General features: G+C 41.8%; 1 protein-coding gene across 2 annotated transcripts in view; it reads left to right on the plus strand.

Annotated features, from left to right (window-relative positions):
* Positions 1–12,247, plus strand: part of spata20 (spermatogenesis associated 20) — a 356,120-nt gene that overhangs the window by 79,561 nt on the left and 264,312 nt on the right. For both annotated transcript variants that reach the window (XM_072558226.1, XM_072558227.1), the window contains exon 11: positions 500–692. In XM_072558226.1, coding sequence (XP_072414327.1) covers positions 500–692 — 193 coding nt within the window. The remainder of the gene's footprint in view (positions 1–499; positions 693–12,247) is intronic.

Below are 12,247 nucleotides of genomic sequence, written 5' to 3' on the forward strand. Positions count from 1 at the left end.
TTGTAACAGAGCTTTTTGAGGTTATTGCTTCAAACCAATTAAGAATAAACAAATATCAAAGACCAGCTAGCCCATCAAACCTGACTTGCACCACATTTACAATAGCATCAATCAGACACTTGCCCTTCCCCTCCTCTAACCATGATGCAGCCATATAATCTCTTGGGAGATTCTCCAGAAAACTTCTGTCTGATCCTCTTGGGTGATCTGAGCTTGTTTCACCTAAATGTGTGGTTTTTGGAAATACATTAACCAAGGAAAATCAGGAGCAGGAATGCTGGTGGATTCCCCGCTTACTATGGTAGGGGGCATTAAGGCCAGTCACAGGCTGTTGCTGACAGACAACTTGAAACTAGATATCGAGTAATGCTGTGAATGTTCAGTGCTGCATGCCTCAGCTCACTAAGTATTCGTGAGTACTGGAGTTAAAATTGGAGAACAGTTGTCGTTGCAGTTTTTTCTTCTGCATTTTGATTTAATGCTTCTTCAAAATTTATAGGACCCTCATGGAGAGCTGGAAAACAAGAATGTCCTCATTGTCCGTTACTCAGCAGAGTTCACAGCTACCAAGTTTGGCTTAGAAGTGAAGAAGGTGAAAGACATTCTAACTACATGTAGAAAAAGGCTGTATGAGATCCGGAAACAGAGGCCACCTCCCCATTTGGACAGCAAGATGTTAGCATCATGGAATGGTGAGTGAGGGTGCTCCCACATGGCCTAATACTAGATTTAACCTAAAAGTTAATAGCTTGTTATTATCATGTTTGCAAGTGAATTAACTAGAGAGTTTAAGCTTCATTTATTTAATTGGATTGTATAGATGTGTTCACTCCTCCTTTTGTACTGATTCAAAAGTGGAAAAGAAATCTTGCACCATGTCTAGCATCTTTCATGACCCTAGGAGGTCCCATGAGGCTTTTTAGGCATTGCCAATTAAAATGCTACAGAAAGAAAGTTTATAGTGTAGTGAGCTGTTATGTAAGCTTTAAACATAGCTACGCTACAGATCTTTATTGCTCGGGACAACTCTGTGACTTGTCTGGGTTCCAAATTACAATGGTACTGTGATGTTTACTGCCAAAAAAACTAAAGTATGTTGACAGTTTTAGGTTAGCATAGCCTTCAGATATAAGATTTTCTTAAACAGGAGCTTGGATTGTAATGTCTGTCTTTTCTTTTCAGCTCCTAGTTGTTAAGTTGCTCACAGAGTAATTAAAACTGTGGAGAGGAGATAAAGCATTTGGCTCGAAAATGTCATTATGCAATTACGACCGAATGGATTGGAATAATTATCTTTTGTTCAGTTTTCTTAGAGAAGAATTTGGCAGTCGATGATGAGCATCGTGTTATCTATTTTTAATGTAACTGGTAGAACATGTAGCATATACAGTATTGTGTATGTGTTAACCTGGCTCTGTTTGGCAGCACACTCACCTGAGTTGGACAGTTGTGAATTTGAGTGTCATGACAGCACCTAATGTGGGCTAACACTTGAGCCCAATACTGCGTGATGGAAAGAGGCATCATTTTCAGTTTAGATGTAGACATTTCAGGACATGATATCAGGAATCAAGTTTTCACAAAGGATAATAGAAATGTGGAACGCTCTTTCCTAGGAAATTGTAGATGCTGGTTTTCATTTGGAGCTTTTGAGACTGAGATGGATAAAGTTTTTATTTAGTGATGATGCTAATAGTACAGAAGTGAAGATGAGTAAATGAGATTGATATACAGGCTAGCGATGATTTGATTTAATAGCAAAACAGAATTCTGGGCTGAACAGCCTATACTTGAAAGGGTTCAGAAAAGATTTACAATTTTGCTGGGGTTGGACGGTTTGAACTACAGGAAGAGGCTGAATAAGCTAAGGCTATTTTACCTGGAGCTTTGGAGGCTGAAGGGTAGCCTTTATAGAGTTTTATAAAATCATGCAGGGTATGGATAAGGTGAATTGCCAAAATCGTTTTCCCAGGGTAAAGAGAGTCCAAAGCTAGAGGGCATAGGTTTAAGGTGAGAGGGGAAGGATATAAAAGGGCCTGTTGGGCAACTTTTTCACACAGAGAGTGGTGCATGCATGGAATGAGCTGCCTGAGGAAATAGTGAAGGCAGGTACAATTACAACAGTTAAGTGGCATCTGGATGGATTCATGAATAGGAAGGGTTTAGAGGGATATGGGCCAAATGCTTGCAAATGGGACTAGATTAATTTTGGATATCTGGTTGGCATGGACAAATTGGATGGAAGGGTCTCTTTCTCCGCTGTGACTCTCAATGATGTGAATTTGATGAAATGTGAAACAGAGAGCCAACAACCACCCCACAACATTGCTGGTATCTGAAGACAGGATAGTCTCTCTTCCCTAAAATACATATGTGAACAAATCCTTTTTTGAGATAGGCAATCTGTTATGTCATAGTCACCTAACATTTTATTTTAGATTCCTTTTGTTAACAACTTAGGTTTTCTAGCCCCTGAGGTGAGATTTAAATTTGTTTCTGGATTATTAATCGAGATCTCGCAACTGCATTGCTGATGTACCTTTCAAAAGGACTTTAGGAGATTTCAGTAAAGGCAAACACAAAGAGATGACTTAGTGTAGATTCTGTTAGTTATGTTTTTAAAAAAAAGAGGCTGATTATTATTGGCAAATCTTTCTCTGTTAGAAAACTGTACAAGAGTTAATTATTCCGATTCTTATACTTGTAATCCGATAATGAGATTTTTCAGCCAAACATCTTATCTCTTTTCTTCAGTTTTAATTACTCTTTGAGAAACTTAATAGTGAGGGGCACAAGATAAAAAAGAATGAAGAGTTGTCTGAGATGCTGGGGAATCATTCCTCCCTCATCTGACAGCCCATTTTCCCTTTGGAAACAAATTTAAATTAACTGCTCATTCGGCTCATGGGAGTTTAAGGAGCATTGCTGTGATTTTTGCCTACATACAAGCAGTCATTTGCTTACCTTCTGATGAAATATTTTACAAAAATGGCAATTTTTGTTTGAATAGCACCTCTAACATGTTGTAATGCCCTAAGTGAGGTGAAGTGTTGGAAGACTGGAGGTTGGCTAACTTGGTGCCATTATTTAAGAAAGGTGATAAGAAAAAAACAGGGAATTATAGACTGGTGACCTGGCGATAGTCAGCATGCATAGGAAATGGTGTCTCACTAACTTGATTGAATTTTTTTGAATAAGTGATGAAGGCAGAGTGATGGACATTGTCTGTGTGGACTTCAGTGAGATGTTTGATGAGGTTCCACATGGTAGACTGGTTAGCAAGGTTAGATCACATGGATTACTGGGAGAACCAGCCACTTGGATACAAAATTGGTTTGAAATGTAACTCGATTAGATTAGATTAGATTATTTACAGTGTGAAAACAGGCCCTTAAGGCCAACAAGTCCACACCGACCCTCCAAAGAGTACCCCACCAAGACCCATTCACCCTGACTAATGCACCTAACACTATGGCAATTTAACCCATACTGTGGGAGTAAACCGGAGCACCCGGAGGAAGCCCACGGAGAATGTGCAAACTCTACACGGACAGTCACCCGAGTGGGAATTGAACCTGAGTCCCTGGCACTGTGAGGCAGCAGTGCTAACCACTGAGCCACCGTGCCGCCCCGAGGGTTGCTTTTTGGACTGAGGGTCTGTGACCAGCAGTGTGACCCAAGGATTGGTGCCGGTCCACTGATTTTTGACATTTTAAATAAACGATTTGGATATGGGTATAAGTGGTATGGTTAGTAAGTTTGCAGATGACACCAAAATTGGAGGTGTAGTGGACAGCGAAGAAAGTTACCTCAGAGTACAATGGAACTTTGACCAGATGGGTACATGGGCTGAGGAGTGCTGATGGGGTTTAGTTGAGATAAATGTGAGTTGCTGCATTTTGATAAGGCAAATCAGGGCAGGACTTACACACTTAATGGTAAGATCCTGAGGAGTGTTGCAAAACAAATCAACCTTGGACTATACGCTCATAACTTCTGAAAAGCGGAGTCACTGGTGGACAGGGGAGTGAGAAAGTCGTTTGGTATGCTTGCCTTTATTGGTCATTGCGTAAAGTACAGGAGTTGGAAAGACTTGTTGTGACTGTGCAGGACATTGGCTAGGCCACTTTTGGAATATTGTGTGCAATTCTGATCTCCCTCCTATCGAAGGATGTTATGAAACTTGAAGGGGTTCAGAAAAGATTTACGAGGATGTTGCCAGGTTGGAGGTTTTGAGCTACAGGGATAGGCTAAAGAGGCTGGGGCTGTTTTCCCTGGAGCTTTGGAAACTGAAGGGAGATCTCGTAGAGGTTTACAAAATCATAAGGTGCATGGATAAAGTGAATAGCCAAGGTCTTTTCCCCAGGGTAGAGGAGTTCAAAGCTTTTGGAGCTCTGAAAGCCAGTGGTTCCAAATAAACCTGTTGGACTATAACCTGGTGTTGTGTGATTTTTAACTTTGTTCACCCCAGTCCAATACTGGCTCCTCCAGGTAATATACAGTGTCATAGAGATGGAAACAGACCCTTCGGTCCAACTTGTCCATGCCGACCAGATATCCTAACTTAATCTAGTCCCATTTGCCAGCATTTAGCTCCTACCCCTCTTAACCCTTCCTATTCATATATTCATCCAGATGCCTTTTAAATGCTGTAATTGTACCAGCTTCCACCACTTCCTCTGGTAGCTTATTTCATACATGCAGTACCTTCAGTGTGAAAATGTTGCCCATTAGGTGCCTTTTATATCTTTCCCCTCTCACCCTAAACCTATGCCCTCTAGTTGTGGACTCTTCCCACTCCAAGGAAAAGACCTTGTCTATTTATCCTATCCATGCCCCTCATGATTTTATAAATCTCTGTAAGATGTAACCCCTCAGCCTCCGACACTCCAGGCAAAACAGCCCCAGCCTATTCAGCCTCTCCCTATACCTCAAATTTTACAATCCTTGCAATAGCCTTGTAAATCTTTTCTGAACCCTTTCAAGTTTCACAACATCCTTCTGATAGGAAGGAGACCAGAATTGCAGGCAATATTCCAAAAGTGACCTAACCAGTTTGGGGTGGCATGGTGGCTCAGTGGTTAGCACTGCTGCCTCACAGTGCCAGGGACTCTGGTTCAATTCCTGCCTCAGGCGACTGTGTGGAGTTTGCACATTGTCCCTGTGGCTGTGTGGGTTTCCTCTGGGTGCTCCAGTTTCCTCCCACAATTTAAAGATGTGCAGGTCAGGTGATTGGCCATGCTAAATTGCTCATAGTGTTACAGTAAAGGTCAAGGGTAAATGCAGTGTTGGGCAATGGGTCTGGGTAGGTTACTTTTCGGAGGGTCACTGTGAACTTGCTGGGCCGAAGGGCCTGTTTCCATACTGTGGGGAATTTAATCAATGTGCTGTACAGCAGCAATATGGCCTCCCAATTCCGATACACAATGCTCTGACCAATAAAGGAAAGCATACTAATGCTGCCTTCACTAACCAAACTGTTGGTGTGACTCCACTTTCAAGGAGCTTTAAATCTGCAATTTAAGGTCTTTTTGTTCAGCAGCACTCCCCAGGACTTTACCAAAGATGTGCAGGTCAGGTGAATTGGCCATGCTAAATTGCCCTTTAGGTGTTAGGTGCATTAGTCAGAGGGAAATGGGTCTGGGTGGGTTACTCTTCGGAGGATTGGTGTGGACTGGTTGGGCCGAAGGGCCTTTCCACACTGTAGGGAATCTAATCTAAATCTAATTAAGTGTATAAGTCCTGCTTTGATTTGCTTTTCCAAAATGCAGAATCTCGCATTTATCTAAATTAAACTCCATCTGTCACTCCTCAGTCTATTGGCCCATCTGATCAAGATCCCATTGTAATCTGAGCTAACCTTCTTTGCTGTCCACTACACCTTCAATTTTAGTGTCATCTGCAAACTTACTAACTGTACCTCCTATGTTTGCATCCAAATCATTTATGTAAATGACTAAAAGCAGTGGACTCAGCACTGATCCCTGTGGCACTCCACTGGTCACAGACCTCCAGTCTGAAAAACAACCCTCCATTGCCACTCTCTGTCTTCTACCTTTGAGCCAGTTCCCTATCCAAATGGCTAGTTCTCCCTGTATTCCATGAGATCTAATCTTGCTAACCACTCTCCCATGAGGAACCTTGTCGAATGCCTTACTGACGTCCATATAGATCACATCTACTGCTCTGTCCTCATCAATTCCCTTTGTTACTTCATCAAAAAACCCAATCAAGTTTGTGAGAAATGATTTCCCATGCACAAAGCCATGCTGACTATCCCTAATCGATCCTTCCCTTTACAAATACATCTGAATCCTGCCCTTCAGGATTCCCTTCAACAACTTGCCCACCACCAATGTCAGGTTCACTGGTCTATGGTTCCCTGGCTTTTCCTTGCCACCTTTCTTAAATATTGGCACCGTGTTAGTCAACCTCTAGTCTTCCGGCACTTCACCTGTGACTATCGATGATACAATATCTCAGCAGGGGGCCCAGCAATCACTTCTCTAGCTTCCCACAGAGTTCTAGGATACACCTGATTAGGTCCTGGGGATTTATCCACTTTTATGCTTTTCAAGACATATGCTTTTTCAAGCACCACCACCTCTGTGTAATATGGATAATTTTCAAGATGTTACCATCTATTTTCCTACATTCTATATCTTTCATGTCCACAGAAGTGCTCCCCCACTGACACCTGAGTCATCTGCCCTGCCTTATGTCCCAAGAGTAGGTCAAGTTTTGCACCTTCTCTAGTAGGTTCATCCACATGCTGAATCAGAAAATGTTGTTGTACATACTTAACAAATTCCTCTCCATTTAACCCTTAACACTATTGGCCCAATCTATGTTTGGAAAGTTAAAATCCCCAACGTAACCACCGTATTATTCTTATAGATAACTGAAATCACCTTACAAATTTGTTTCTCAATTTCCCTCTGACTATTAGGGGGTCAATAATTCAATCCTAATAAGGTGATCATCCCTTTCTGATTTCTCAGTTCCACCCAAATAACATCCCTGGATGTACTCCCAGGAATATCCTCCCTAAGTACAGCAGTAATGCTATCCCTTATGAAAAACACCACACCCCTCCTCTCTTGCCTCCCTTTCTGTCCTTCCTGTAGCATTTGCATCCTTGAACGTTAAGCTACCAGTCCTGTCCATCCCTGAGCCATGTTTCTGTAATTGCTATGATATCCCAGTCCCATGTTCCTAACCGTGCCCTGAGTTCATCTGCCTTCCCTCTTAGGCCCCTTGCACTGAAGTAAATGCAGCTTAAGTTATCAGTTCTACCTTGTTCTCTGCTTTTTTTTAGATTAGATTACTTACAGTGTGGAAACAGGCCCTTCGGCCCAACAAGTCCACACCGCCCCGCCGAAGCGCAACCCACCCATACCCCTCCATTTACCCCTTACCTAACACTACGGGCAATTTAGCATGGCCAATTCACTTGACCTGCACATCTTTGGACTGTGGGAGGAAACCGGAGCACCCGGAGGAAACCCACGCAGACACGGGGAGAATGTGCAAACTCCACACAGTCAGTCGCCTGAGGCGGGAACTGAACCTGGGTCTCTGGCGCTGTGAGGCAGCTTGCCCTGTCTGTTTGACTTGCTCCTTTTCTCAACTGTACCACTCTCAAATTGATCTCTTTCCTCACTATTTCCCTGGGTCCCATCCCCACCTACTAGTTCATATCCTCCCAAGCAGGTCTAGCAAATTTCCCTGCCAGTATATTAGTTCCATTTCAATTTAGGGCAATCCGTCCTTTTTGTACAGGTCACCTCTATCCCAGAAGAGATGCTAATAATCCAAAAATGTGAACCCTTCTCCTCTGCACCAGCTCTTCAGCCACATATTCATCTGCTCTATTCTCCTATTCCTATCCACACTAGCTCATAGCACCAGGAATAATCCAGATATTACTACTCTCGAGGATCCCCTTTTTAAATTCCTGCCTAACTTTTCATATTCTCCCTTCAGAATTTCATCCTTTTCCCTTCCTATGTCGTTAGGTTCAATCTGTGCACTGACCACCTGCTGGTCCCTCTCCCTCTTGAGAACATTCTGCACCCTCTCTGAAAGATGCTTGATCATGGCACTAGGGAGACAATACTCTATACTGATTTTCACTGCTGGCCATAGAAACATCTATCTGTGCCCCTGACTCGAGAGTCCCCTATCACAGTCGATCGCTTGGAACCCGATGTACCCCTCAGTACATTGGAGCCAGTCTTGATACCAGAAACGTGGCTGTTCATGCTACATTTTCCTGAGAGTCCATCGTATTTGAAATGGTGATAATCAGAGAAGACTCCTCTACTACCTGCCTACCCTTCCTATTTTTCCTGGAGTTAACCCATCTACCTGACTGTATCTGCAGCTTTTCTCCCTTCCTATAACTGCCTTCCATCACACCTCTTGGCTCTTGTAAATTCCTTATTGCCTCTAACTGCTGCTCCAAATGATCCAAGCAATCTATTAGGATTCATAACCAAAAACACTTCCGGCAGACATAATCATCAGTGACATGGAAATTCTCCCTAAACTCCCATATTCGACAGGAAGAGCATATCACTCTATTAAAAGTCATCTCTGTTCCTTCACAATCTATAGATACAGAAAATAGCACCGACTTTTTATTGTAAAAAAAACTGTGCTCCAGGCTCACTTAGTACTTATGGTTTATATTTTTAAAATTTAATCAACAGACAGATCTCAATAAAATGTATAATCAAGAAATAACTCACTCTACTCACTACTGTAGACTTAGAGCAAGGTTACACATTAAAAAATAAGGATTTATCTGTTCCTATGCTCAGAGCTCGCCAACACCAGTTCCTCCAGGTTCAGCAGCAAACTTTGCTGTTTGCTCGTTTTTCCTAGACGCACTCTGATGTCCAGTGATACATGAACTCAAACAGTAAAAGCAGTAACTGTGCAGATTCACTTCTGTGTCAGTTAGCAGTGTAGGTCTCTTTTTCTCTCGCTCCCTTCTGACCATGTGATTGTTGCCTTTTCCCTGTCTTCCTCCTTGTAAAAATGGTGTTGTTTTGATCTTAGTTCCCCAAAGTTTCAAAACAATGCAACAGCATATAAAACAGTAATTGCTGCTTCTGGAATTCGAGGAAATCACCTCCAACACCTAAAATACCTCAGAAAAAGGAGCAGCTCTTACAGCCACAATTTTTTCCAGTCCTCCATCTATGAAAGACAGACCAAAGATTATCCATTTTACATGTTTTTGAGGAAGGAATAACTTGCATTTATATTGTATCCTTCTTTCCAGGGCACTTGATAATCAATAAGTTTCTTCTGCAATCAGCAAGTCCACAAACAAAAATGAGAACAATGACCATGTGAATTATTTTTGGAGATATTGATTGAGAACAAGTTTGGCCAGGACACCTGGGATCTAAATAGATCCTCTTAGATTCATGCTGTACAATCTTTTATCTCCTGTTTGGAAGGTCAATAACTAGATTTAAAATAAACACGAGACAGCATCACTGACAATGAAGCACTCCCTATATGTCCACCTGAACTAATGTATTCACATTATCTGGTATTAGGTTGGATCCCACATACACTCACCACTGAGTCATGAGTATCATCAACTGGGCTGTGGTGCTCACAATTTAAGCAGTAGGCTTGGTTTTGACTTTCACCTCTGAAGGCCTGGATTAAAGGCAGCCCAGACCCCAGAGAGTTGCTGGTGACATGGATCCAAAATGAGTCTAGTAATTCTCACTTAAGCTACTTGTGGGCATCTTCCCACAATATTAAACTGATGTAAAGTTAAGAATGTGTATTTTATTCTTCAACAAAATGTGAACACCACTGGAAAGGACAACACTTGTTGTCCATCTTCGTTCCCTTGTTCTGAGTGGCTTGCTCAGCAATTTCAGAGGCCAGTTATAAGCCAGCCGCATTGCTGTCTGAACAGCAGATTTTTTTCTATAAAAGGCATCAGTTACAGGAGTTGGATTTTTACAGCAATTAATAATTTTGCCACCATTACTGAAGAAGCGTTACACTTGAAATGTTGACATCTCCTCCACACGATGCTGCTTGGCTTGTTGTGTTCTTCCAGCCTCCTGCTTGGATTCCAGTGTCTGCGGTTTTTTTGTCTCTAACCATTATTGATATTGGCTTTAGGTTTCCAATTTTGTTAATTAAATTTAAATTCCACCAGGTGTCGAGGTGGAATTTAAACCCATGTTCCCAGAGTATTCAGCTGGCCCTCTGGATTGTTTGTTCAGTGACACTACCATTGTGCCCTATAATGAGATCAGTGAGAAAGTGGCTGATGTAGTAAATGTTTAAAAATCGTGAAACCATAGCCTGTGTTGAACTGTGTAGAACTTTGAGGGAGTATCGTTCTATAACATATGAAAGATATGCTACGCCTGTCCTGGGATTCCTTAAAAAAATGAATATGTATATTTTACTTTATACCCAATCTCTGCTTTCACTGATCTTGGAGTGTTTAGTAGAGATGATAGACCAGAGAATTGTTCAATGTTGAGAAGAGCTATTTAAGAGGAGACTTAATAGATGTTAAACATTATAAGCAGTTCTATCAGAGTAAATGGGGAAAAAAACTGTTTGCACTGACAGGAAGGGTGATAACAAGAGGACACAGATTTAAAACAAATTCAGAAAATGCTGAAGAAACCCAGCAGATTGAGGAGCATCTGTGGAGAGAGAAGCAGAGTTAATGTTTTGAGTCTGGTATGATGTCCTTCAGAACTGAAAAGTGTTTGAAAATGGTGATTTTTATACTTCTGACAGAAGGGACATGTTTAACGAGCACTATGGAGGTCCAGTGCAAAAACTGAAATGGTTGCTAATTGTGTGAAAGAGAAATAGCGAAGTAAAATGGATGTAAAATAAAATGTGAAAGGGAGAGAATGGGAGCAAAATAACAAGGCGCAAATGAGGCACAACCATGGTTCAGAGAGGGGACAGAATGTGAGAAAAATGAAAGGCAAATATCATGTGGTCAGACTCCAAAGTTGTGCAGTTCAATATTGAGTCCTAGAGGCTATAAAGAGTCTAAACTGAAAACGCGGTGTTGTTTCTCAAGCTTGCATTGTGCTTTGTTGGAACATTGCAGTAGGCCCAGGTCAGAAATGTTACCATTGGTTTATTGAAATGGCAAGCAACTTGAGAACAGACAGAATGGAGATATTTTGCAAAGCGCCCAGGCAGCCTTTGGTCTTGCCGTTCTAAAAGAGATCTAAAGATGTGAATGTTATAGACTGGGTCAAAAGAAATATAACTAAAATGTTGTTTCACGTGGAAGATGCATTTGGGGCCTTGGACAGGAAAGAGGCGAATGGGAGTCACCACCTGCGATTGCATGGGAAGGTGCCGTGGGAGTGAGAAAGTGTTTGGAGTGCTAGAGGAATGGACCAGGGTACAATGGAGGGAGTGGTCCCTGCAGAATGCTGACAGTGGAGGGGAGACGAAGGTGTGTTTGGTGGCAGCATCCTGCTGGAAGTGGCAGAGGATGATTCTTTGAGTACGGACACTAGTGAATGGCAAGTGTGGACAAGGGAATCCCTATTGTTAGTCTGGGAAAGTGGGAGGAATGAGCGCAGAAGTGTGGGAGGTGGGCCGGACTCCACTGAGGGCCCTGTCAACCACAGTGGTGGGGAAATTTCAGTTGATGAGAAAGGAGGTATATGGCCGAAGAACTGTCGGAGATATGAGTGGGAGAAAAAAAATACCATGTGAGTTGTTGTAATCTGGCGTGTGCTAGCTAAAAGTTTGGAGGGCAGATCCAGCAGTTGCTTTCAAAAAGGAATTCAAGAAATATTGAAAGGGAATAAATTTACAGGTTTGTGGACAAAGAGTAGGGAATTAGGACTAATTAGTTTGAAAACATTTAACTCAGTGTTAACATCCATCACATAGGGTACATGAAAGTGTAACTTGAAAATTGTGAAATTTTCTGACCTGCATTAGATACTCAGTGTTCAAAGTTTTGCAAAAAAAGAAAATTAATAATACTTCAGCATGCTGTAGGATATTCAAATGCCGTGTTGCTTTGTAAGTTACCCGACAGCCATTTCAGTGACTGAAAGTGTTACTCCGTTGCCAAAGGCTTGCATACGAAAGTAAGAATGTATGATGTATTTGCACAGGAGGGAAGATCCTAGCTCATTACCAAATTTATCAGTTTGATGGAAAATAATAAGCTGATATTAAATGTTTAATTTCTTAATTAAAGGTTCAT

The sequence above is a fragment of the Chiloscyllium punctatum genome, chromosome 39 (assembly GCF_047496795.1).
Source record: "Chiloscyllium punctatum isolate Juve2018m chromosome 39, sChiPun1.3, whole genome shotgun sequence".
Taxonomy (NCBI): domain Eukaryota; kingdom Metazoa; phylum Chordata; class Chondrichthyes; order Orectolobiformes; family Hemiscylliidae; genus Chiloscyllium; species Chiloscyllium punctatum.